The 27,133-nt window shown below is 54.3% G+C and overlaps 1 protein-coding gene across 1 annotated transcript in view; it reads right to left on the bottom strand.

Annotated features, from left to right (window-relative positions):
* The window catches only part of KIAA1671 (KIAA1671 ortholog), a 131,944-nt gene extending 105,039 nt beyond the window's left edge, over window positions 1-26,905 (bottom strand). Inside the window, exons 1-5 of the mRNA XM_040250970.1 lie at window positions 26,731-26,905; window positions 23,386-24,990; window positions 21,405-21,492; window positions 16,109-18,865; window positions 8,506-8,640 (exon numbers count right to left, since the gene is read on the bottom strand). Of these exons, the coding sequence (XP_040106904.1) occupies window positions 8,506-8,640; window positions 16,109-18,865; window positions 21,405-21,492; window positions 23,386-24,935 (4,530 nt within the window). The 5' untranslated portion in view covers window positions 24,936-24,990; window positions 26,731-26,905. The remainder of the gene's footprint in view (window positions 1-8,505; window positions 8,641-16,108; window positions 18,866-21,404; window positions 21,493-23,385; window positions 24,991-26,730) is intronic.
* Window positions 26,906-27,133: the final 228 nt, after the last annotated feature.

Below are 27,133 nucleotides of genomic sequence, written 5' to 3'. Positions count from 1 at the left end.
ACTTTTGCATTGCAGTCCCCTATAATGAAAAGGACATCTTTTTCGGGTGTTAGTTCTAAAAGGTCTTGTAGGTCTTCATAGAACCATTCAACTTCAGCTTATTCAGCATTACTGGCTGGGCCATAGGCTTGGATTACCATGATTGAATGGTTTGCCTTGGAAACGAACAGAGATCATTCTGTCATTTTTGAGACTGCATCCAAGTACTGCATTTCAGACTCTTTTGTTGACCATGATGGCTACTCCACTTCTTCTGAGGGATTCCTGCCCGCAGTAGTAGATATATAATGGTCATCTGAGTTAAATTCACCCATTCCAGTCCATTTTAGTTCACTTATTCCTAGAATGTCGATGTTCACTCTTGCCATTGACCTGACATTCCAGGTTCCTATGCAATATTGCTCTTTACAGCATCAGACCTTGCTTCTATCACCAGTCACATCCACAGCTGGGTACTGCTTTTGCTTTGGCTCCATCCCTTCATTCTTTCTGGAGTTATTTCTCCACTGATCTCCAGTAGTATTGGGCACTTACCCAGGCGTAAAAGGGAACGCAGCACTCACACAGGTGGCGGCCTGGATGGGCCTTGGAAACACTATGTGGAGTGAGGGACAGTCAGGGTGTGACCGCATTTATCTGAGATGCCTGGAAATGGCAACCTTTTTTTTTTTTCTCTTTTTTACATATAGCTGGGTCTTGCTTTTTAAAAATCCACTCTGACAAACTCTGCTTTTTAGTTTGCAATTTTTTTACTTTTACTTTCTTGGCCATGTGTGGCACGCAGGATCCTAGCTACCCAACCAGGGACTGAGCCCACGGCCCCTGCACGGGGAGCTCGGAGTGTCATCCACTGGACCACCAGGGAAGTCCCTAGGCGATTCTTAGAGAAAGGAAACAGAAAACTGTTTGCCTAGGGCTGGGGCGGCGGGTGGCGACGGGGGTGGCAGGCAATAGGCAGGGCTTTCTTTCTGGGTGAGGAGCACAGTCTAGAGGTGACTGTGGTGACGGAGGCATGTACTAAAACCCACCAAGTTGTACCTTCAAAGGAGTGAATTGTACGTCATGAATTACACCTTCGTGAAGTATGGATGTGAGAGTTGGACTGTGAAGAAGGCTGAGTGCCGAAGAATTGATGCTTTTGAACTGTGGTGTTGGAGAAGACTCTTGAGAGTCCCTTGGACTGCAAGGAGATCCAACCAGTCCATTCTGAAGGAGATCAGCCCTGGGATTTCTTTGGAAGGACTGATGCTAAAGCTGAAACTCCAGTACTTTGGCCACCTCATGCGAAGAGTTGACTCATTGGAAAAGACTGATGCTGGGAGGGACTGGGGGCAGGAGGAAGAGGGGACGACAGAGGATGAGATGGCTGGATGGCATCACCGACTTGATGAACGTGAGTTTGAGTGAACTCCGAGAATTGGTGATGGACAGGGAGGCCTGGCTTGCTGCGATTCATGGGGTCTCAAAGAGTCGGACATGAGTGAGCAACTGAACTGCACTGAAAGCTGTTATTAGTCGGACACAACTGAGTGACTGAACTGAACTGAAAGCTGTTATTTTAAAGTGAGCCAAGTTCAACAAAAACATTAACTACGTATTAGTTCAAGTAGTTAACGAATATGAGAAATTTCCAGGTTCTGTGAGAATGACTAGTGCTTTGGGAAACATCAAATTCATTCCTGAGATCGTCCCTGCTGTTCTCCCTCCTGGGTGCCTGATGTGGGCAAGTGGCTTTCCCTCTCTCTCTTCTCTCTCTCTCTCTGCGGGCCTCGGCTTTGCCATCTGGAAAATGGGAAGGAGAATAGTTCCTGCCTCCAAGGGTCCCCGTGACAACAAACTGAGCAGGATGCCGGGCACACCCTGAGGTCTGATAAATGGCATTAAAGAGGGGCTGGGGGACTGATGGCTAGGGGGCGCTGGTCTTCCCGGAGGGGTGATGAAAATCTAAAATGGACTGCTGTGCGGATGCACACATTTGTGAGTATACCAGAAGCGCCCGAAAAGCCGCCCGCTGCGGGCCTGCTAGGTGCCGAGAGCCGCACTGACTGTCCCTGCCTCTCAGAGCCTGCACTCTGCTGGGGGAGGAAGACACGAGGCGACAGGTGGGCGCTGCATGTGACAAGAGGTGTCTGCGTGTCCCATCAGGGGAGGCCCTGCTGAGGGGTGACACAGAGCTGGCAGAGGCCCCGAGAGGAGGGAAGCCAGGCGGGACTCTGGAGAACAAACAGGGAGGGCCAAGGCCCCGGGGCAGGAAGACGCCCATGTGCGTTGGGAACCTTCCCGCGGCCAGCGTGGCTCGCGGGGGCGGGCGGAGGTCGTGTGGGCGGGCGGGGGTCACAGCACACTCAGTGCCTCTGAACTGGAGCCCGAGTGCGAGGCAGCTTCATCCTGCAGGAAGGGCTGTGAACCGGGCTTCTCCCCAGCGCACGGGAGGTGTTCAGCAGACACTTCTAGAATGAAGCCCGAAGTCTGCCTGGGACCTGGACCACTAACCCGGACTCTGCAATTCACCACCTCCAACGCTCACCACAGCCTGTGGCGGGCACGGAGTGGGCTTCGCCCCATTTTGCAGCTGGGGGAAGTAAAGCTCAGCGAGGTGACCATAGCCAGGGGCGGCAGCTGAACGACGTGAGTGAGACCAGAGTCCAGGCCGAGCAGGCTCGATGCGGGTTCCCGAGGGCACGTGCGTGTGTGCATATGTGCACGCACACACACACACAGATGCCCTAGGGGGCACCCTGGAACTGAAACTGTGTGGACCCAGCAACCCTGCCCAGGCGAGGGGGCCCCCCTGGACCCAGCAACCCTGCCCGGGCGAGGGGGCCCCCGGTGCGTCTCAGTCGGCTATACAGGTGAAGCGAGTAACTGTGACTCTTGGCAGTTGAAAGTGCATGTTCGTTAATCATTTACTGTCTCGCCAAAAATAAATGAGTCAAGATTATTCCAGTATGAGCATCATTGTCACGCAACGGCACGTCAACAACATACTTTCTCGAGGAGGTGAAGCAAAGAAATCAGATCGCCCGCAGCCCTCCCAGCCCTCTGATTTCTCACCCTGCGGAAGGCGGCAGTGACAGGGAATGCGGTTCACATGTGGAAGAAGCTCAGTGGTAAAAAAAAGAGTGAAGTACTGACACTTGCTACACCACTGACAAAGCCTGAAGACACTACATTAAATAAAATAAGCCAGACTCAGAAGGATACGTGTTAATACTAAATGGCTCCATTTATAAGAAGTACTCAGAAAGGGCAAATTCGTAGAGACAGAAAGTATTATAGAACAGAGGTTGCCAGGGGCTGGGGGCTAGGGGCAAAGGGAGTTAGTGTTTAGTGGTTCACGGTTTCTGTCTGGGATGATGAGAAAATCTCTAAAGGCCAATGGTAGTGATGGTTACACACTGTGGATGTATTTAATGATACCGTATAGTATGCTTAAAAATGGTTAAAATGGCAAATTTTCTGTTAAATATATTTAACCACTATATATATATATATATGGACTTCCCTGGTGGCTCAGACGGTAAAGCGTCTGTCTACAATGCAGGAGACCTGGGTTCGATCCCTGGGTTGGGAAGCATCCTTGGAGAAGGAAATGGCAACCCACTCCAGTACTCTTGCCTAGAAAATCCCATGGATGGAGGAGCCTGGTGTCCATGGGGTCGCAAAGAGTCGGATTGAGCAACTTCCCTTTCACATATATATATATATATATATATATTTTTTTTTTTTTAAACGGTCTTACCCAAATGGTTCAAACACCTTCTAACTGGTCTCCCAGCTTCCAGCTTACCCTCTCCAACCGCCCCCTGCAATGGCCACTAGAGGGCGCCCCAAGCTGCATCTCTGACCTTCTACACCCCTAGTCACAACTTTCCTTGGCTGTGGAAAACACCACTGCCCCTTATTTTAACCCTGAGGGTGCTTCTCAGCTGGGTCTTGTCCACATGCTCATGCCCATCCCTCCCAAGGTAATGCCTGGAAGCTCCTGGAAAACTCCACGCTCTCCCCACACCAGAGTATTAGCTTCAGGTGGGCAGGAACCACATCTTGGTTCACGGCTACACCTGAAGGAGCAAAAAGCACGTGGCACACAGTAGGTATTCAGTCCACTTCTGCCACTCAAGACATTCAGCGAGCCGCGGAACCAACAAACGACCAGTTTGCATCATCCTGGGTTTATAGTCTAAGAGTGGGAGCGAGGTGAGGACAAGTTAACTTGTCCTGTAGAGCTTTGCCTGTATTAAAAACTGGACAGAGGATGGTGGGTGGATGGAGGGTGGGTGAGTGGGAACATACATGGGTGGGAGGGTAGGTGGGTGGGTGGAGAGATAGCTGGGTAATTGGATAAACAGAAAATCTCCCCAATACAAAAATCTCAGGCACAACTGGTCATTTGCATTTTAAGACCTAGGAAACAAAGGCTTTCTGGTCTGGCTGGTTTTAATCCTGAAAAGAAACTTTAATCGGCTGAGACATAAATTACTCAGTTCTTCTCCAGCCCCATAGGGCTCAGCAGTGAAAGACAAGAAGCAATTAACAAATGAAATTAGCCACCTGCCAAGAGGACTCCTGGGCTTCCTGAGAGTCCAGCTTGCCGCCAGGTCCTCACCACTCAGCTCCATATCACGCGCCAAGGGCTAGTCCATCGTCCGGACTCACCCAGGCAGAGGGGTCACTCTGCTGGGCCAGCTCCCGCCCATCCAGTCCCTTCACCTCAGCCTCCCTCCCCGGCACACGGTAGGCCCACGACAGGGTGAATTCATCACCAGATGAGCCAGCAAATGCGGACCGACGAGTTTGGGGACTGGAGAGAACATTCTTGAGGTTCCCAGGGGCCCGCCTGCCTGCCCCATCACAGGGAACCCCCAGAGCTGGTGAATCCGTGCCTTCACAGTCACAGGAGGGGCCTCCGGGGTGAACCGAGACTCACCGTCACGGTCCGAGGCTGAGTCACCATGTTTTATGATCCACAAGTGCAGGCCAAAGGCTCACTTTACGAGGAAACGTGGGTGCGCCCACCCACCACCAGCCCCGGAGGAGGGAAGGAGGAGATGGCACGGGGCTCAGACCTGCCACATAGACCCGAGGTCCTAGGGGTGCCCTGGGGGAAGCAGGGGACCGGGGAGAACCCTGGCTGCGGAGTCAGAGCTCCAGCCCCAGCCCAGCCAGGGTGTGGGACCCTGGGTCAGACACCTTCCCCTCCCCTGCCGCGTTTCCTCAGCAGCCAAGGACTCCTAAGATTGGAGACAACTTCCTGCTCTATCAATAGACTTTCAAGAGAATGTAGGGGAATAAAAACAGCTGGCAGCAAATCATAATTAACAGCAGGTACATCTATCAGGCAGTTCCTTCTCCACCAGGCGCTGTGCTAAGCGCTTTATAAACCATCTCGTTTCAGCCCCGTCCTTCTACACACAATGTCATAGAGTACTGGGAGGGTCAGCAGCTGATTAGGAGCCTGGACTCCAGACTTAGACCTTGCCAGAGGCACTTACTGGCTCTGAGCCTCAGTTTTCCCACCTGCAAAATGGGGATAAACTAGTGTCCATGCCCCACAGTAAGCACCGTGGTGGGTATTGTCATTTCTGTGATTCACCACTTTACAGAGGAGGAAAAGAGAGGTTTGGAATGGTAAATTCTCTGAAGCAGCCGGCAGTCTGACCTCATGCTCAGGGTCTGATGAGTCAAGGGTGGGCAGGGCTCTGTAGATCAGCAGGGCATCAGCCCTGGTGTGTCCCGGGCACCCTTTGGATGGTGGCCAAACCTGTACAGGACAAATGTCACATTCTCAGCCCAGGGGCTTGGTCGGGTGTCTTGTTTCCTCGTAAGCGAATGTCCTGAGCACTGCAGGCTCAAGAGCTGAGAGGGGCTGGCAGGCTGGCCTGGGCCACAAGCACAGTGCCAAAGCAGAAAGGGTCTGGGGCCAAGGCTGGAGGTGAAATAGGCCCAGTGTCCATTCCAGCTTCCCCCACTTTCTGACTGTGTGGCCAGAGGCAAGTGGCTTAACCTCTCTGAGCCTCAGTTTCCTCCTCTGCAAAATGGGATTCATATTCCCTAACAAAAGGGGGGACTGGGGATTGACAAGGCTTGAGGCACAGGCTCAAAAAAGGGAGATGGACCTGAATCTCAATTGGAAACCAACAGAACAAAGTCATCGATCAAGAGTGATGGAAGTAACAGCAGACGGCGTTTCTCCACTAGTGAGAGGCTCTCCAAATACCCCATGGGGTGCAAAACACAGGTCTGACCATCTCTGACCTCCAGAGCGGCAGGGCAGTCATCCGGCCAAGCGGGGCTCAGGGACCCCAGGCGTCACCTGCAGGGTCGCCCTGGCCCCCGCTCTGGGAGCCTCAACTTCCCTATTCATAATGAGAGAGTTGGCCCAGGTGAGGAAGAGGGAGAGGAGGGGAGGAGAGGGAGGAAGAAGGGCATGGGCAGTGGAGGAGGAGAAGGGCATGGGCAGTGGAGGAGGAGAAGGAACAGCCATCCTGTCGCCAAGGCATGAAGTGGGAGTTTACTCTTCTGAACGCGGAGCGACTTCACTTCCTGCCCACAAAACTACTCTTGAGGCCACTTAGGACCATCCTCATTTTACAGAAGCAAAAACAGGCTCATTGGGGTCCATCAAGTCACCTGCCCAAGGTCACAGAGTGCCAAAGCCAGAACTTGAACCCACTTCTTCCAGCCTCCAGAGCCCCAGCGCCCCAGCACCCCAGTGCTAAAGTCCCCATAGTCAGGATTTGGGAGGCATAAGAAAGCGAGAGCACCACCACTGCCTCCTGGTGATCGCTCCCCAGAACTGTAGGCGTCAGTCCCAAGAGCCAGGAACCTAGGTCCGAGGCCCCAGCTCTGTCTGGTTCAGGTTCAGTACCCAGACCCAGACGCCTCCAGGGGAGAGGTGATCAAACAGACTGCAGTAGGGCAGAGGCCTCTGGGGCCAGAGGGAGGGAGCCAAGGCGAGCCACCCAAGGACTCCATGGAGAAAGAAGAAGGGCCAGCAAGCAGAGACTGGGACGGGGATGCTGTTCCCTCCATAACCTTTGTCTTCTCGCTCTCTCTCACACACACATACACAAACACACACACACAATCAGATAAGTTGAGTCAGTGCCTGAGAGAGAGTGGAGACAAAGGTGAAAAAGGAATCAGCAGCAGAGATCTGGACACTTGTGAATCTTCAGGGGCTTCTCAGCCAAGGTCTGAGTCCCTTCAAGGGGAAAGTCACCCCCAGCGTCACTGTCAGCTCTTGGCAAGAATTCTGCCAGGGGCAGCATCTTCACCCCATTTTACAGAGGAGGAGACAGAGGTTCAGAGAAATGAAGTTTGTTGCCGGTGGTCACAAAGCTAAAAGGAACGGACCTCAGATGTCGATACTGCCAGATCCCATGTCTCTGAGACGTGGGACCAGGCACAGATGACCACTGAAATGCGCGGAGTCCTGCAACTCAGAATGACCTTGGGTGTGGAACCGGTGTTGCTCATTTAAAAAGGCTTATCTCAGATGTCCCCAGGCAGGGCCCAGGGCTGGGAGGGACTTTAGGAGGAAGTGCAGAGCTCAGCACATCTCCAAGGATCATGGAACAAAAGTGAAAAAAAAAAAAAAAAACAGAAAAGAAAATCACGGAAGATCAGAAGTGGTGAAGCCCTGGCGCACAGCTGGGGACACTGAGGCTTGGGCAGACGGGGGCTCCCCTGGGGTCTTGCTGCCTCATTTACCCGCCTCCTTTCACAAGTGAGGAATCAGGCTGAGAGGGAGGAAGTGCTGGCTAAGGACGGAGCTCACTGACAGCCAAAAGGATACACAAGAGCAATAATCATAATAATGGCAACATAACAGTTAGTAAAGTGTTTACTGTGTACCTAGGACCAAGCCAAACACTTCTAGAGTTATCTGAGTACCACATCAGCCCGTGAAGTAGATGCTGTTATTATACCTATTTTATAGATGAGGAAACTGAGGTCAGACGCCCAGCTCCATGCAGAGCCAAGATGTGAATGAACCCAGGCAATCCAGCTGCAGAACCAGCCCGATGCTGCCGTCCTCCCGTTGTTACCACTCCATCGGTTACTGTCTGAATTACGACGCGCTGGGCCCCACACAATCTCACTCCATCCTCCCAACAGCACAAAACAGACAGGAATCACAGTCCCGTTTTCCTGGTGAACAAACTGAGGTGCAAAAGAATTGAGCGAGTTGTTCAAAGAAGCAGAGATGGTGCCAGGATGTGAACCCAGGGCTCTCAAGACTCCAGGACCTGTTCTCCTAACCTCACGGTGCCAGGCACCAGGGGCTGCCCCTCCAGAGAGGGCCACAAACCCACCAGAGGGGAAGCTTCCCCTGCAGAGCCGCCAAATACCGTCTCATGTCACAACATGAGCCACGGCCCAGCCAGGCCACAGCAGGCTCCCGGAGGATCACCAGCCCACCCTCGCCCCCCTCAGGCCCTGGGACCAGCCTGGGACGTCTCCAGCAGCGTCCGCTCTGGCCACGCCGGCATCACTCACCACGAAGGGCCCGCTCCTCCTGTCCTTGCAGAAGCTGCGGCTCCTCCGAGGGCCCGTGGTTGTGGGGCTCACCTGCCGGAGCGGAGGCTCATTGTCTGGGAGGGCACGCTCCCTCCCCAGGTCCCTCGGTGACCCCTGAGACGCGGGAGACACAAGAAGAGATCTGACTGGGGCTTCCCCTTTGGCAGGAAGAATATGTCATGAGAGGGGCCATGCTGCACCTCAAAGGCCAAAGGGCAAGGGTGCCCGATGCCCACCTCTGCTCACCCCTGCCCACATCCATGGTGGGTGGTCCACCTCAAATGATGGGGGGGGTCACATATAGGATCAGCGGGTCTAGGTTCAGCCCGGCCTCAGCCACTTCATAACCGTGTGACCTCGGGTGAGTGCCTTGACCCCTCTGAGCCTTGACCTTGTGGGGAAAGATCCATAACACTAGTCCTCAGCTTCTGGGTTCAGGGCTGAACCAACAGAGGACCAGCGCGCGGAAAGGGTGTGAATTCGGAGCTGCCAGCAGGGGGCGGGCGTGCGTGAGACCTGGGAGCCTTCCCAGCCCCTGCCATCCCCCCACCCGGCGTGCCAGGGGCCCTCTGTGAATGTCAGCCACTGGTAACTTCTGGTGGCCTAATTACAGACATCTTTCCATGTACCCGAACGCGTGTGCACATGTGCGCAGATACAGAGAGAACCAGTACATGAATACGATGGAGTAGGTGCGCTGGAGTGAGTCTTGTTATTTTTATATACAGGGGGATATAGTCACAACCCAGTAAACACAAGACTCTGGAGGGTGCATTTTACGGACCTCACAGTGTCCCTGCACCGACAAGAAAAGAAAGGCCCAGAGAGGGGAGAGTGAAAAGAAAGTGAAGTCGCTCAGTCGTGTCCGACTCTTTGCGACCCCATGGACTGTAGCCTACCAGGCTCCTCCGTCCATGAGATTTTCCAGGCAAGGGTACTGGAGTGGGGTGCCACTTCCTTCTCTAGGAGATCTTCCCCACTCAGGGGAGGCATCTGCTTAAGAATACACAGCATGAGTGAAGGGCAAGGCTGACCCCTTGCCTCACAGCCTCTTCTATGACGTCTTATGAGACCCTCTGGTTTTCCTCCAACCTCAAGGGCTGTTCCATCCTCGCCTCCATGCATCTCGGAGGGACGTGTCAAGACGTGGCCCAGGCCAGTCACACGGGCACTCACCCACTTCTCGTCATGCCCCATGGCTTCAGTAAAGCCCATCTGGACTCTGTCTCTCCGAGCTGGGCCTCCGGGCTGGCGGGTCCCACTGCCCGCTGACCATGTCTACTCACTGCCCACGCTGGTCTGAGACCTCATGTGCCCAAAACAGGCCCCTAGATTCCCCGCCTCCAATTGTGTGTCTTCGCTTTGCTGGTCACCGGCTGGGCAGGCCAAGATCCTCAGGCCGTCCTCTATCTCCCCTCTCTCTCTACCCGGTCGACTCTGCCTTCAAAACATGCTGCCAACCCCACATCACATACCATCAAAGTCGACTCAAAATAGATCAAAGACCCAAATGTCAGAGCCAGAAGGAGGAAACTCTTAGAAGAAAATACACACTTGTATCTTCTTCACCTTCGTGGATTAAGCAAGGGTTTCTTAGATAGAACACCAGAAGCTCAAGCACCAAAAGCAAAGTAAATTGGACTACATCAAAATGAATAGCCCTTTGGTGCTTCAAAGGGCACTGTTAGGAAAGTGAAAAAAAATGAAATAAAGTGAAAAGACAACCCACAAAATGGGAGAACATTCCTGCAAACCATTATGTCTAATAAGGCATCTGTATCCAGAAAGTACAAAGAATAATTACAACTCGATAATAAAATGACAAATGATCTTAAAAAGAGACAAAGGGTCTGAATGGACATGACTCCGACAAGGCACACAAATGACCAGTAAGTACGTTAAAGGATGCCCCAACAGGAAATGCAAATCAAAGCCACAATGATCATAGTGCAATATATACAAGTACTGAATCACCATATTGAACACCTGAAGCTACTGTAACGTGACATGTCAATTATATCTCAATTAAAAAAAAAAACCACCGTGAGATACCACTTCATACCCACTAAGATGGCTAGAATCAAAAAGATGGATGATAACAAATGTCAGTTGGGATGGAGAATAATTAGAACCCTCACACACAGCTGGTGTAAATGTAAAACGGTGTGGCTGCTTTGGAAAACAGTCTGGCAGCCCCTCAAAGGAAAAAACTGGAGGTATTACCATGTGACCCGGCAATGCCTCTCCCAGGGAAGACAGCCAAAGATATGAAAGCATATATCCACACAAAAACTCGTACAGAAACGTTCATGGCAGCTTTCTCCATGACAGTCAAAGAGTTGGAACAACCCAGATATGCCTAATGCTGATAAATGGGTAGATAAAACAGGGTGCATCTATACTGCAGAATATTATTCAGCCATGAAAAGGAAATACCAATATACGCTACAAAACGCACGGCCCTTGAAAACTCTATGCCAGGTGAAAGAGGTGAGTAATAAACGACCAATCCGTTCGACTTGTCCAGAACAGGCGAATCTATAGACAGAAGGTAGGTGAATGGCTAATCGGGACTGGAGAGTGTTAGGAGAGCAGGCAGTGACTGGTCAGTGCGTACAGGGCTTTCTAAGGGGTGATGAAGATATTTAAAACTAAACGTGATGATGGTTGCAGAGCTCTGGGAATATACGAAAAGCCATTAAATTAACTGTACACTCTAAATGGGTGAACAGGGACTTCCCTGGTAGTCCAGTGGCTCAGACTCTGAGCTCCTAAAGCAGGGGGCCTAGGCTTGATCCCTGGTCAGGGAACTAGATCCCACATGCCCAAACTAAGATCCAGCACAGTCAAACAAGCAAATAATACATGTTAAATAAATAAATGAGTTCTTGCATGGGCCATGAAAATTGTGTATCAGTAAAGCAGCTACCTTGGAGAAGGAAATGGCAACCCACTCCCGTACTCTTGCCTGGAAAATCCCATGGACGGAGAAGCCTGGTAGGCTACAGTCCATGGGGCCGCAAAGAGTCGGGCAGGACTGAGAGACTAAACTTTCACTTTCAAAGCTGCTACCCAGCTTCCTTGGTGGCTCAATGGTTAAAAAAAAAAAAAAAATCCACTTGCCAATGCAGGAGACCTGGGCTCAATCCTTGGGATGGGAAGATACCCAAGAGAAGGAAATGGCAACCCACTCCAGTATTCCTGCCTGGGAAACCCCATGGACAGAGGAGCCTGGCGGGCTACAGTCCACGGGGTCACAAAGAGTCGGACAGGACTTAGCCACTAGACAACAATAACAGAGTTGGTACCATCCCCTCAAAAGGAAGCTGCTAACCCTCCACGGGCACCACCCGGTACAAGCCCTGCCCCCTGCCTGAGGCCCACAGCAGCCTCCTCACGGGCTTCCCTGCCTCCACTCTCACCCCGAGAGCAGTCGGGGGGCCTCTCTGAGACACAGACAGTGGCAGCAGCGCTCAGAACCCTCTTGGCTCCCCTGCGCTCTGGCCCCTCCTCGCCTGTCCAGCTCAGCTCTGGCCAGCACCCCCGGGGCCCACTGGGGTGCCCCCAGCATCCACAGGACTACTCATCCCCACGCTGGGGTGTCTCCACTTGCTGCTTCCACTTCCTCGCTGCAGACCCTGGCCTGCCTGGGGCTCCGCCATCACTCCCACAGCATCCGTCGCGTCACTCCCTTAGAAGAAGGGGGTGCCGGGGAGGTTACTCTGGCTCCCAGGTTACCACTCTGAGTAATCCCAACCCCGTGCTCGGCTTGCCCGTCTGGACCGGCACTGTCCACTGGGAAGTTCTGTGACAGCAATGACGTTCTCCATCTGGGCTGCCCAGGGCGACGGCCGTTTCTCAGTGTGACTGAGAAACTGCATGTGGGTCTTTAGTTTTAACTGACTTACGCTGAAAGAATCCCGCGCGGCTAGTGGCTGCCGACGGACGGCACAGGCTGAATCGGTGGACTGGGTCCTCCTGGCATCCCTGGGGCCCAGATACGACTGAGGCAACTCAGCACGCACGTAGCTGAAACTATTCTTTCTTGAAACGAAAATAAACCATCTGATGAAAGGAGATACTATATAACTGGGCCTGAGACAAAGTTTTGATAAACGTTAAGTGAAAGAAAGAAAGAAAGAGGGATCGAGGAAAAGAGAGGAATAGAAGAATCACCTTAATCGAAATCACACCCCATGGTGGGGCCCATGAGCAGAACTGGCTGTCAATCAAGAAATCCTCATCCCAGGAAGCAAACATGTGCCTCAAGATGCTCGGTGGGGCCTAGAACTCAAATCAACCCACATGTACATCTGCAAGAGCCTTGATAAAAAAAAAAGCTTGGGCTCAGTCACATAATAAACTGCTTTGCAGCCATTAAAAATAATAAGGTGATGATGGACGCACTGTTTCTCACTGTTGAATTTTTAAAAGCACGCTACCTGAGTATATATGAAAAAACACTAACTCGAAAAGATACCTGCACCCCAATATTTCTAGCAGCACCATTTATAACTGCCAAGGTATAGAAGCAATCTAAGTGCCCATCAATAGACGGATGGGTAAAGAAGACGTGGCACATATATGATGTCACTTATATGTGGAATCTAAGAAATACAACAAACTAGTGAATATAACCCCAAAGAGGGAAACTCATAGATACAGAGAAAACTGGTGGTTGCCAGTGGGGTGGCAGGGGGGAGCAGGCACCATGAGGGTAGGCGAAGGGGAGGCACAAGCTGTTGGGCACAGGACAGACTCAGCTGGGTATTGGACAACACGGGGAACACAGCCAATATTTTGTTACAACTGCAAGCCAACAGCAATCTTTAAAAAATTGTACAAAGCATTAAAAAAAAATTTTAAATGCGCAGGGAAAGAACAAAGCACGTTGTGGGATTTTCTGCAGAATGCTGCCCTGTTTCCGTACGACAGGATGCACTGACCGATCTGCTCTGGGACCAGGGTCCCTCAGCCTGGAAACTAAGTCGTACACTCGGGGCGGCAGGATTCTCTGAGCTGGGACCCGTCCTGTGCGTTGTAGGAGGTGGTGGAGCTTCCCCGGTATCTACCCACTGAGATGCCCGGAGCACTCTCCTCTGGTTGTGACAACAAAAAATGCCTGAAACTTTGCCAAACATGCCCTGGGAGCCAAGCTGTCCAATGGGAACCACCAACAGGGCTGGAGAGGTGGGTCCCAGAGCACCAAACTCCTCATTTGGGGGAGCTTTCCATCCCAAACCTTATGTTTCCATGACGTTTAAAATCTTGCCCAAGCATTCACTATCCTTGCAGAAAGAAAAATACAATATTGATTTATAAGCCACTCTGGAGCGGCGGAAAGTCTCCAAGGAGATCAAGAACCCTAACTGTGTCTGCATCTGGGGGAGCGGGAAAGGAAAGGGGGTTCGAGGGGGACACGCTTTCACACGCATTATACACTGGTGTGCTCGTGTATGCTCAGTCGGGTCCGACTCTTTGCGACCCCAGGGGCTGTAGTCCGCCAGGCTCCTCTCTGCCTGTCTGTGGAACTTCCCAGGCAGGAACACTGGAGTAGGTTGACATTTCCTCCTCCAAGGGCCCCCTGCACTGCAGGCGGATTCTCTACCACTGAGCCACCTGGGTTGGAATCTTCAACAGCCAACATTTTGCCCTTCGGTACTGCCCTTATTTATGTTTTAAATGTCAAGAACCCAAGATCCTCGGGCAGGAGAGAAGAGAAAAGGGGAGCCACTCCAAGGCTTCCCAGTCCCCGTGGTGAGAAAATGGATCCCCTGACAACAAGCACTTCTGGGGCCCCGGCACCCTGGGCGGGCGTCCAAGGCTGGGCTGGGGGCCCCTCCGCGAGGCCCCTGAGTCAGGGCTGGCACACAGATGAAGTGTCGCGTTTCCACGGCCTCTTCCCTCTTGCAGGCTCCCACAACAGCCTGGAGGGGGCGGGGAGGTGAAATCCTCAGCGCGTCTGCAGGGCCCATGGCCCGCCCGCCCAGGCTGGGTGCTTTATCTCCTCCTCGCCTAGCTGTGGTGCCACGAGGAAGGAATCCCCGTTGACCCCTAACTCCAGGGAGGGAAACTGAGGCTGCGGGAAGCCAGCGCCTACTCTGTACACAGCAGAGCCTGTGAGTGGCAGAGCGGAGATTCCCACACACGCCTGGATGTGGTCCCTGGAAGAGGCGTGGGATCAAAGCCACTCCGAACCTCAGGTGAGTTCTCCTATCACTTAATTTCCACAACCTCCCTTTTCTAGGTTGGAACTGGGGGGTGACCTGGAGGGGCCCTATGTCAGTTTCCACACTGGCCGCAGAGCAGACTGTTTTTTTCTCACCTCTGGACCTTTGCCCACACTGTGGACCGACCAAGGATGCTCCCACCTCCCATGTCTGTCCGACCTTTGCACAGAGATCGAAAGCTTCCTGAGGGCAGACTCCATGCCTCAGATTTCTTCCCCACCTCCGTGATCCCAAGGGCTCAGGTATCAGGTCAGACCTGGCTGCAAACACCAGCTGTGCTGCTCTGGTGCTGTGTGACCTGGGATAAGTTACTGAACCCCTCTGAGCCTGTGTTTGTTTTTCCTGTTCTGAACAATGATCGCACCTGCAGCAGACGCTATGGGCGCCCCGTCCGACACTCTGCCCGACACTCAAATACGTGCCAATGTCGCGTGAGGATTTTCCTCTTCACCACTGGGCATGGCACCAGGAATCTGAATGTTAACAGCCCCAGACGCAGTCTCAGGCGAGGACAGAGGAAAATGAAGAACCAAATGCCCCAGGTCCCCTGACCCCTGGACAGGATCACTCAGAGGCGACCTGTGCGGTCCCCACAGGTCTCCAACAAGAACAAGCCTCAGGTGCCCACAGCTTTATCACCTGCCTTCCCTTCCCTGCCTCACTTCTCGACCCCCACGCTGTCCCCCGGCCCAGTTCCTCTGGGATCACCTCCTGAAACATCCCGCAGGCGGCTGCTTCTGGAGAAACCCAAACCACGACAATCCCTCTTTCGTGGATTGTCCCGAGGCTCACGTAAGATCGTTCACTCAACAACTTCTCCGTGAATGATCACAAAATGTCAGGCGTGGTACTGGAGTCTGGGGATACAATGATGGATCTGGTGCAGCATACTGGAAAACAGCAGGCGCTCAATAAAGGATACCTAGTGTCATCATTCTAGGCCAGCGATTTCAAACTGATAAGCCCATGGGCTGTGCACAGAGCTGGCAGACAAGTTTTGTTTGAACAAAACAGCATTTCTTTTTTTTAATACGTTGTCCCCATTTCATGATAGGGGAGGGGACTACTGGCCAAAATGTGGATCTTTCAAATTCTCTTGATAAATCAGATCTGCATCTCAGGACCCCTCTCCCCACTTGTTGAGAGCCAGCTGGGACTGTGCAAAGTTTGCCCCCTTCAGACACGGCCTGAGTGCTCCGTCTGCCACAAGCCCTAGCACTCCTCAGCGCCTCACACCCCGCCTGACTCCACTCATCCCCAGGCCCACCAGGCCCACGCAATCCTGAGTTTGAGGCCTCTGGCCTGCATGTTTCACCCGCATTTGAGAAAACTGCAACAGCCTTCCTACTCACCTTTTGACTGTCTCGGTTCCCCGACTCCTGCCGACAGAGCCCCGCCTTGGTGTCTCTAGCCTCCGCACTCTCCCTGGGGCGACTGGGCCTTCCTCTGGGCTGCTCCCGCCTCCTCTCTCTGGCTTCCTGCATGATGGACAGGCCGTCTCGGATTTTGAGAGGCGGGCCTTTCTCCGAATAGGCCCTCTTGACATCCAGCGGTGACCTTCCCAAGTCGCGCAGGTGGTCAGCCCACGGGGCCACACCGCTCTCCTCGCCCCTCCCCGGGGGTTTCCTCGGGGTTCCTTTCCTCTGGTCGGCGGGGGACAACCTGGGCTGCACGCTGGCCCCGGCGCCTGGATCTGCCCAGGCAGTGGCGGGCTTTGACTCCGCCGGAGGATGCTGGCACTTCGCGCTGTGATGTTTACCAACAACGATCTTCTTCTCATCCTCAGGGATCCCCGGGCCTTTTTTCCGGGGTCCAGCGGCAGGACCCAAAGAGGCCCCTGGATTCTTTTCAGGAGGAGCCGAGTGGGGCGGGCCCCAGAGGGGAGAGCTGACCCTGTGCGTGGCTGCCCCCGGCGTCTCTGCCAGGTACTTGCCAGAGCCAGGAGTGGAACCAGGGCTGGTTTCGGCAAAACTGGCCTGTCTCTGGGGAGCCTCGGCTTCGGGGCGCTCCTTTAGGCTCCTCCGTGTCTGATCCGCCTCACCCTGCGGCCCGGGCCTCTCGGGGTCCGAGCCCCTGAGTTCTGTGGGCGGACCCGCCACCCACTCCTGAGCCTCCCGCGGGCTTCCGGCCAGTGGCCTCTGATACTCGGCCATCAGTGCATCGATATCGAGGACGCTGGACCTGTAGCCGGCCTTGGCTTTACCTGGGAACGTCTCGCTGACCGCTTCCGTCTTCCTTCGGAGCAGGAGCTCGCTGGCTTTAGGGGGACTTCTGAAAGCCGGGGGTGTTTGGGGAGCGCCGCCAGGGGGCGTCTTGTTCCCGCTGTCCTTCCAGCCGTTCAGAAAACCACCGCCGCCTTCCGCGCCCCGACGAACCCACACGGCAGCGGTGTCGGAGATCCTCTCACCCGGGGAACCCAGAATCCTGTCCCCGAGAAACGCCGGATGCTCTGTCGGCTTTGGAAAGCTTGTGTGCTCGCGTTCTCTGTCCGGGGCCCGGTTTTTACCGCCCACGGTCTCCAGCAGCTCTTCACGGTTCAGAGAAACCGAGGTAGGGGTGTAAAAAAGAGGGGATAGGGGTGGGGCTGCTTTTCTAGAAGGTTCTGTCCAGTTTTCAGGCCCCGGCCTAACCACGCTCTTGGCTTTCTGAGTGTCAGGGATCTGATAGGTCACAGCAAAAAAAGTCGCCTTGGGTTCCACAGGCGACCCCTGCTTTGCTGCGGGAAGAACCCGGTCCATTGACGTACCTGGGCTCCCCTGCCGGGTCCCCTCCCGACCCGGGAGTAGCTGGGGCCTTCCTAAGGCACCCGGGGCCGTGGGGCTCAGGTGGTCCCCTCTCGGCTCCGCCCTGGACAAGTGCTCTGGGGGCAGGAGGCTGAACTCATCGAACTTCACGTCATGGGGCAGGGTCCGCCGCCTCCATCTGTCCAGCCTCTGGTCGCCAGGGCTCGCCCTCCGCCTCCTGGCTTCGGGCTCTTGGCTGCCAGCCATGGCCAGGGGCCCCGTCTGCCCCGGCACGTCCGCCTGAAGCTGCACTCGAGAGTCATCGGCTTCATCCTTGGCCCTGGGAAGAGGCTCTGGAGGGGCCCCCCGGGGCGGAGCCCTCTCCCCCGGCTGGATTCCGGCCCCTTCGGTCCCCAGGTGCTGGGCCTCCAGGGTAGTCCTCGAGGAGGTGGCCTCGGGGCTCGGCTCTGAGCCTCTCCCTTCGCTGAGCCCCACGGCGGCTTTGTGCCAGCTCACAGCCACCCCGCCTGTCCATCTGGGTGACGGGCAGCTGCCTCCATGCGTGTCCTTAGGCTCTCGGTGGAACTCGGGCTTTGGCCCGCTGACCTCACGGGTCCCTCGGGCTTCCCAGATCAAACTGGCCCTTTGGACAGACCCCACCTGGCCCTCCGGCCTGCACTTGGGGTCGGCAGGAGTCACGGCATGGGTGACCTCCTGGGATGGCGGGGGCCGAGAGCGGCCGCTGCGGAGCGTCAGGGCCTTCTCCTCGGGCGCCGTGGGGACGGCCTCGCTGTGCACGCGCTCCCCGACGGCGTGCACGACGGCGTGCACGACGTCGTACCTGGGCTCAACCCTCTCGGGCGCGGGGGCGCTCTCCAGGAGCTTGAGAAAGGGACGATGGCTGCCCTTTTCGCCCCCAGGGTGCCTTCCCAGCAGGGAGGACGCGCGATGCTGTCTGGGCTCACCGCTGGAGAAGGCGGTCCCTCCGCCTCGCTCCAGGTCAGGATCTTCTGGCCACTCTTGCTTCAGGGCTGTGGTTTGCGGGAAAGAGCTTCTGGGTCCAAGGAGCCTGGATTTGGGCTCCGAGACGTCGGCCAGGTCCCTGGGGGTCGTGGCCCAGGGACTGCGTCCCGAGGGAGCGGCCACGGTGTGCTTCTCCACGTGATTCTCAAACACCGTGGCCCATACGGTCTGGAAGCTTCCCTCATCATCCGGGGTGCCCTCGGAAGGGCTCCGGGCCCCCACCGCGCTTTCACCCCGAGCGCCGCCAGGGACGCGGTCAGAACTGTCTTTCCGCTCTGTCTGTCTGGGTTTCTCCCGGGGCGGACCAGACTTCCAGGGACTTCTTGTGACAGATGTTACCTCCACGCCATGCCTGTCCTTTGGCTGGGAAAACAAACAAACAAAAAAGAAACAATCTAATTTATTTAATTTTAAAGATTGAAAAAAATCTTTTTGATATTTGTAAAGGTTTGCTACAACATTATAACAAATTCAATAAAGTTTTTTTTTATGTGAACCATTTTTTAAGTCTTTATTGAATTTGTTACTATGCTGCTTCTGTTTTATGGTTTAGGTTATTTGGAGTATGGGATCTTAGGCCCCCCAGCCAGGGGTCAAACCAGCATCCCCTACACTGGAAGGTGAAGTCTTGCCTATTGGACTGCCAGGGAAGTACCCAAACAATCCAATATAGGTCAAAGGATTTGAAATGGAAAGGAAGAGGTGAGGTGACTGAAATGGCTGCTTTTAAAATCACAGCAGTGAGAAACCATCCAGTCTTACAGACTGAACACAGCCAGGGAGCGAAAACAGGCACTCTTGGCCCCTGCTGGCGAGTGGACAGATGGGCTCTTGAGCCATTCAGTGCGTCTGCTGACTTTAAGATACTCATTTCCTTTCATCTGGCCAGTTTCCTCCCAGAAGCCCTGCTTTGCCCATGTGCACAAGCCTATCTGAACAGGAAAGGTCATACAGAACTGTCAGCGAAACAGAAGAGCCTAGATGCCCATCTGAAGGGCTAAATAAATTTTGATATATGCAGACAGCTGACTACCACACAGGCACTTGGACCCACAGAGAGGGGGTGGTTCCCAATGTCCTAAGATCGAGGGACACTTAAAACGCTGTTGTGTTGATGGAAGAAAAGCAGATGGAGGAACTATGATAACATTTAAAAAAACTGTAGGGGTGTGTGCATGTATATACATATATGCATGTAGATAAGCAGCAGAGAAGAGATACCAATCAATCTGAGCAAAAAAAAAAAAAAGAGCGTTGGTTCCATTTATATAAAAATCTAGAAAATGCAAATGAATCTGTAGTGACTGAAAGCAGATCGGTAGTTGCTTTGGGGGAGGCGGGGGTTCGGTGGGGGCGGGGAATTACAAAGAAGAAACTTGCAGGCGCTGGAAATGTCCTCTGTCTTTATGGTGATGACGGTTCGACAGATGTACACGGAAGTCAGAGTTCACCTGCTCTTATGCTTTAAATACGTCCAGTTCACTCTATGTCTGTTATCCCTCAATAAAGCTGTTCAAGAAAAAATTGAGCTCAAAACAGGGCTCTGTGACAACCTAAAGGGGCAGGACGGGGCGGTAGGGAGGGTCAAGAGGGAGGGGACATGTGGATATACTTAAGGCTGATTCATACTGATGGATGGCAGAAACCAACACAACCTTCTAAAGCAATTATCCTCCAAATAAAATAAGTAAATAAAGAAAAGAAAAAGTTGAAATTTCAGAAAGTATCAATCACAAACCCATGATACCCAGCAGTTATTTTATGAGCTTTTTTAAAAAAAATTAAACCGACTAACCAAAAAATACTTTCTAAGCAATTTAATTGCTGGTGATTTTTTTCTCCTTCTCCTAGCTGACAAATGAGGGGGTGAGGAAAGGAGCTGGGGGCATAATGGGGGGGGGAGTTGAGAGGGTTTCTATTGACGTTTTTGATTTTTATTTATTTATTTTTGGCTGTGCTGGGTCTTTGTTGCTATGCAGGCTTTTCTCTAGTTTCAGCGAGCGGGGGCTGCTCTCTGTGGTGCACGGGCTTCTCATGGGGGTGGCTTCTCTTGTCTCGGAGGATGAGCTTTAGAGCACAGACGCAGTACTCACCATGCATGGTCTTAGTTGCTCCAAGGCATGTGGGATTTCCCCGGATCACGGATCGAATCTGTGTTTCCTGCATTGGCAGGTGGATTCTTTACCACTGAGCCACCAGTGAAACCCTCTATTAGCATTTTTAAAAATTTCATTTGGCTGCACCAGGTCTTAGTTGCAGCATGTGGGATCTAGTTCCCTGACCAGGGATCAAACTTGGGCCCTCTGCATTGGAAGCTGGGAGTCTTAGCCATTGGACCACCAGGGAAGTCCCAACATTTCAAAATCTTCATTAATTTCTCAAAAAAGCAGACATTCTTACACAGGAAAAGCCATATCCTCCTCCTGTCTGCACAGACAAAAATTAATGCCTGAGGATTATATTTGCAAACAGTATTCAACACCAAGGAACAGCGAATCATGGGTCATCCCTCATGGCCCAGATGGTAAAGAACCTGCCTTCAATGCAGCAGACTCAAGTGCGATCCCTGGGTTGAGAAGATCCCCTGGAGAAGGAAATGGCAACCCACTCTAGTATTCTTGCCTGGAGAACCCCAGGGGCAGAGGAGCCTGGTGAGGCTGCAGTCCATGGGGTCACGAAGAGTTGGACACGACTGAGTGACTAACACACACAGCAGAGTATCACAGTCTATCATACCAGAAGGGACTTTAAAAGTCTCAACATGAAAGGAAAAAAAAATGTCTTATAGTCCATGAGAGGTTTCTGAGTCTTTCCTGGATCTTCAAGATTGTAAAAGCCCTTTTTCCAGTAAGTTTCGCTACCCACTGGGGGAAAAAAAAGGACGTGCCAAACGGCTTCTTACCTTTTCTCTTGGTTCTCTGGGGAGCTCACCACTCAGCTCCAAACACTTTTCATATCTGACATCATTGCTTGAAGCTGCACTGGAAAACCTGGCACAAGAGACCCAAGTTACTTGTGCGCGGCCAGAAGCTGGGACTCCCTCCAGCCCACACCCCGTAACTAGTTCAGGAACGCAGGGGTGAACGAGCACTGAGATGATCAGAGCAACCCTGCCCCATTTCCTCCAAGATGGGATGTGTCCTTTCCAGTCGCCAAACCTCTCGGGCCAGGAGGGAGAGAGCCTACCTTAAGCACAGCATCGCTGGGGCGGCAGCAGCCCCAGGCTCGGGGGAAGGGGCCTGGGTGTTATGCCAGCTCTCCTTCCTGCCTCCCCACTGAAGGAGCTTGGCTCAGGCTCGTGACCTCACCTGAGCCTCTGTCTCCTCATCTATGAAACGGGGATAATTAACGCCTCCCTATCGTCTTTTGTAGGTCAGATAAGAGGCTACCCAAGGCCCTAATAGCTACATGAGGGTGTAGAGAGAGGAGCGAAGATGCCCCAGGAGCGATAATTAATGGCTGCAACCCCACAACAGCCAGCAGCCCCAATGCAGACTGACTGCAGGACTTGGGGGCAGTGGGCGGTCAGGAAACAGGCTTGCCTCTGCCTCTCTGGGTGACCTTGGCCCAGTCTTGATCACTCTCTGGGCCTGTTTCCCAGCTGTAAAAGGGAAACGAGAGAAAGGGGAGATGGAGCTAGACTTTTCCCCATCTCTGCCGAGTTCTCTGGAGCGGAGGCTAAAAGATTAGTTCAGGGTTGGGGGCCTGCAGAGAAGAGGGAGGTGAGACAAATCAAACATCTTGAACTTGACCCACGGGCAGCAGTCCAAGGGCTGGCTCCGGGGACGCGTGAGGCTGTGCAGTTGTTTCTAAACCCAGAGCATCGGTTTCCCTACCTGTCAGATGGGAATAACCAGAGGGACTGGGGGGCGGGGGACTCAGGGAGGGGAGGTACATGAGGTCCTGACATGGGTGCCCCTTCCTCTGCTCCCTGGTTTTATTATTTGGCCACACCATGTAGCTTGTGTGATTTTAGCTCCCTGACTAGGGACTGAACCTGGCAAAAGCGCTGAGTCCTAACCACTGAATGGCCAGGGAGCCCCCCTCTTTCTCTGTTTCCTGAATTCAGAGGTTCTCAAGCCTGGCTGCACATGAAAATTACTTTGGAGATTTTGAAAAACCAAGATGAGAAGCCCTCCCCAGATCTGCTGAGTCAGAGTCTCCAGGGGTGGGGGTCAGGCATCGATAATTTTTTTTCCAGGTCATTCTAAATGCTGACAGCCAGTGGTCTCAGCTCTGGCCGAGCGGGTCGCCCTGGTTCCCAGGGCCAGGAGGGCAGTCTGCCCAGAGCTCCCGCCCCCAGGAAGCTCAACTGCTGACAAACTATGTGGCGGCGTGCATGCCATTAATGAGCTGGCGACACACCCCGGTGGCATCTCCCTATCTTAGCCGAGAAGCCACTTGCGGAAAAACAAAGGAGGAAGAGATATCAGGGGCCAGGCCTTGCTTAGAAAATTATCATTAACCAACAGGATTCATCATATCATTTGGGACTATTAATAAATACAATGTGTCGAGGGCTCCCTTGGGCTGAGCCATCTCCAGTAGTATCTGAGTCTTGGCCTTAATCCTTTAATGCAGGCCTTAACATCATTTCCCTTTACGAGATGAGGAAACCGAGGCTCAAGGTGGGGAAAGCGACCCGCTCAAGTCACTGGCCCTGCTGCTGGCACGCACAGTGAAGCAGGGCTCTCCTCTACACCTCAGCCTCCTGATCTGAGTAATGGGGGCTAATGCCACTTCCTCTCAGGGCTGGGATACCAAAAGTACCCAGAACAGAGCCTGGTACCCTGCAGTCTCCTTCCACCTCATGGGGGGTGGTCTGTGGTGAGGGGCTGGGGCTCTCGGAGCCTAGGGGAAACCCGTGGGGTGTTCCCACTTACAGTTTGGTCAAGTCCGCTGACAGTGGCCGTGTCTGGACTGCCCTCCGCCTGAGCTCTGGCTTTGCTTCTGTGCTCTCGGTGGCCCAGCCTTTGATCCGCTCCTGGACGCTCACACCCGCTTTCTCTGGCTCCGGCGGGATGGCTGGGGACTCGGGGGTGGCTGGTGGGGACTCAGACCCCACTGCCAAGGCCGAGGCCCCCTTCTCCCCAGACAGGCCAATGCAATTCTTCACGCCGCCCCTGGGGGCCTGCTCTCCCCCGACCCGGGTTTTTCCCTCAGCCCCTCTGCTCCTAACCTCAGCCATGTCTTGGCCTTTTCCAGGCCTGGGCAGAGCGGACTGGGGGTCCTTGGCTGCTGTCTCTGGCTCCCCACCCAGCGTGGCTTTCTCCTCCCCAAGACCCTGGGCACCGATGGGGGTGACCCTGGCTGGGCCCCCCGCAGTTCTGAGGCTGCCCATGCCCCCCTGCTGGCACAGCAGCCTCTCCTTCCGTTCCTGGATCTTCTGGGCCACCTGCAGGAAATCGGAATCCGGGTCGTGTGGAGGTGCCTCTGCTCTGACCAGACACTCCCTGTCCACCCTGGGTTCTGGGTCTGGCCTCTCGGGTCCCCGCTGCTGGGCGGCGGGCCCTGCCGCGGCCTCCTCCGCCACCTTCCTCGCCAAGGCCTCTCTGCTCTCGAACCGGGCCGTGAGGTCCACGGACAGAGGCCTGGGCCTCCTCACCCACGTCTTCTCAGGAGGGGTTGGGGGCAGCTTCCCTGCTCCGGCCACCCCGCCGGGGCCTGGCTTCGGAATCTGAATGGACTCGGCGAAGATGGCCGACACGGGCCTTCTCTTCGGGCGAGGCCTAGGTGGCTCTGGGGCGGCGCCTCCTGCATCCTCCACGCTGCTGGCCTTTGACAGAGGCTCCTTCGGGCCAGTCTCCTCTGGGGTGGCCACCGGCCTGGAGTCCTGAGGCAGGGAGGCTGGCCGGGGGAGGCTCCCCACGGGCTTTCGGGCCGGCGGGGCAGGCTTGGCGGCCACCTCGGGCCGGGGGGCGGAAGCAGGTCCCTGAGACACGCCTGCACTGGCCTCGCGAGCCCCCTTCCCCAAAGCGGGGCTGGCTTTGGTGCTTTCGAAGATCACGGGGTTTGGCGTGGGCCGCGGGAAGGCGGCCTTGGGGTACAGAGACGCGCTTCTCGGGCCGTCCCCGCTCCCCACCTCCTGCCCTGCCAGGCCCGGCATCTTCTCGTTCAGATGCCCTGAGGCCACGTCCTGGGAGAGCCCCCCGGCGGGAGATGGCCTGGCCGGGCTGGGCCACAAGGGTGTCACGTCTGCAGCCGCAGCCTTCTCCTTGGAGAAGGGTTTGGGGGCGAGTCTTGGCAGAGGAAGCAGGCGGACCGGGCTCCTGAGGGGGCTTTTTCCTTCCAAGAGCAGCGCCGAGGGGGGCGCGGGGGCATCGCCAGCTTGGCGGAAGTAGGTCCGCGTCAGGGCCTCCTCCTTGGAGAGCTCGCCTAGGCCCGGCACCCCCGTCAGGGAACTTATGGAGCCGACCTCCACCCGTGTTGCCATGGTTACGGTTGTGGATCCATGGGGAAGAAGCGCGTCAGAAACGGAGAGGCAACCACTAAAAAAAATTTATAAAGTAAATTTAAGATTCAGTCAGTGTCTGGGTTGAAACAGATTTGAGGGCACGATGGAGATGGACAAGGATCAAGAGACCGGAGCCCCAGGTCTGGACTAGAGCTCTCCACTGACCACCGGGCAAGCCTGGGCCAGTGGCTTCCACCTCTCAGCTCTGGGCAAGGGCAGCGGACTAAAAGTCCTAACTCTGAAGTTCGTTCCAGCTCAAAGGGTGCCCAAATGGTGCCAGCATTCACTTGGACTCTCCCAACTCACTTAATCTCAAGGCCAGCTTTCAGGGTAGCAGACGATGCTCTTGGCTGTACAGATATGGAAACCAGCGGAGAGAGGCCGAGTAACTGACCTGAAGTCCCTCAGACAACAAAAGAGGCAAAGTTGGGATTCGAACCTGGGTCTGACTCCAAACGCACGCCGCAGGCTCCCAGGGTAAGCCCTGGTGAGATTCCTGTCCCTGCCCCCGCAGTATTTTCCCATTTCAGAGCCTGCCCACGTCAGGCTGATCCTCACCCTCTTCAGGACCAAGCACTGAGAGGGCAGGTGACCAGCGCCAGCTCACACAGACACCCAAAGCCCATGTTCCCAAGGTCACAGAGTTGGCAAGTGGCCTCAGAACTCCCCAGACCGTCCCTTATCTCTCCCCTTCCCAGTCTTTACAGAAACCTTAAAAAAAAAAGAAAAAAGTCATCCTCATTTTCCACTCCACCTGCTGTCATTATTATTATTTTTTTTTTTTTTTGCCTTTGGGTTCTTTTCAGCTGAACACCTATTTTAAGAGTCAGTAAGAAGAGTATCATCAGCTAAAGATGAGAGTTACCACAAGTCAGGCCTCAGGGAAGCCAAGGGCTCCCTCTGTCTCACGAATCACATCCTCCTCCCTACAACCCTACGAGATGGGTGTGTGATCATCAGCCTGTTTTGCAGTGGCTCAGGCACAAGCCCCTTGCTCCTCCAGCCATGAGCTCTGCTCTCTCAGGACAGGAGACCTCTCTCGTCCATCCTCCAACGACCCTGAGAGGCAGGGCTTGTCCTTATCTCCCTTTGTAAGGATGGGGTTCAGAGAGGTGGTCTGACTTGCCAGCCATCACACCGCTGAAACTGGATCTCAATTCCTGGATCCGTTCAACTCTCCCCTTTTAACAGTAACGTCCTATTCCTTTCTAGTTGTAAAAAAATCCCAGACGATTTGCTGTTCTTGATGCGTCCCCTACCCTAAAAACCCCACCTTCATGCCATTGCTGTTTCCCTACAAAACTGCCCCCAGCCCGCCCCCTCGTCTAGATGTAGAAGGTGTTTTAGTTCAACGCAAGCCTCCCGCTTCCCTTCTGGGGGCCCCACACTGCTGCCCCCGGCTCTGACTCACACAGCAGCCTGCAGGAAAGAAAGGCGGACCGATTTTTATCTTTTCTCTTCCCTACACGCTCGATGGTGCTAAACTGATTCCTTCTTCCCAATGCAGAGAACACCGTCTAGACGGGGTCAGAGGCAGAAGAGAGGGATGGAAACAGAAAACCAGAAAATCGAGAGAGACTTGGGAGGAATCCGTCAGCAGTGACCTGGGGCGGAGTGCGCAGGCATGCAGAGTCCTGCCCCAAACCGGGACTGCTCATCATTAGAGCCAGCTCCCGTGACCTCCGGGACACAGATGTGAGACACGGGACAAGAACAGGATATTCAGGGGACAGAGAGGAGATTCCCTGGCACAACCCACAGGAGCCCCACTTACCCGAGCTGGAAGGTCCTGGCTGCAGACGTGTGACTGCCGGAGAAAGCGAGCAGTATCGTGTCTCATCGCGGATGAACGAGGCTGTCTGCACACTCCCCTGGCAGAAGCCGGCAAGGGGTGGGTGGGGGGCGGGGGGCAACAGGGGTAGGCTGGTCCCGGCAGGCTGAGTTTCAGGCAGTTCTGGGGAGACACAGGGCGACAGGCTCAGTTCTGGGGTTCTGGCAAAAACATGGGCACAGACAGTGCGAAAGCTTTCGAGCTCCAATGGCATCCCGCTGGCATCTCTGCCAGCTTGTAAAACTCAACGCTCCTGTCAGCTTTTCAGTATTGTCGCCTTGTGGATACACGTGGGCATCAAGGGTGCGGAGTCCGCAGTCGGCGCTCAATAAAAACCGCCCCTGTT

This window comes from Oryx dammah, unplaced genomic scaffold (assembly GCF_014754425.2).
Source record: "Oryx dammah isolate SB20612 unplaced genomic scaffold, SCBI_Odam_1.1 HiC_scaffold_12, whole genome shotgun sequence".
Taxonomy (NCBI): Eukaryota; Metazoa; Chordata; class Mammalia; order Artiodactyla; family Bovidae; genus Oryx; species Oryx dammah.
The sequence above is the reverse complement of the archived record's forward strand: the minus strand, read 5'-3'. Positions and strand labels throughout refer to the sequence as shown.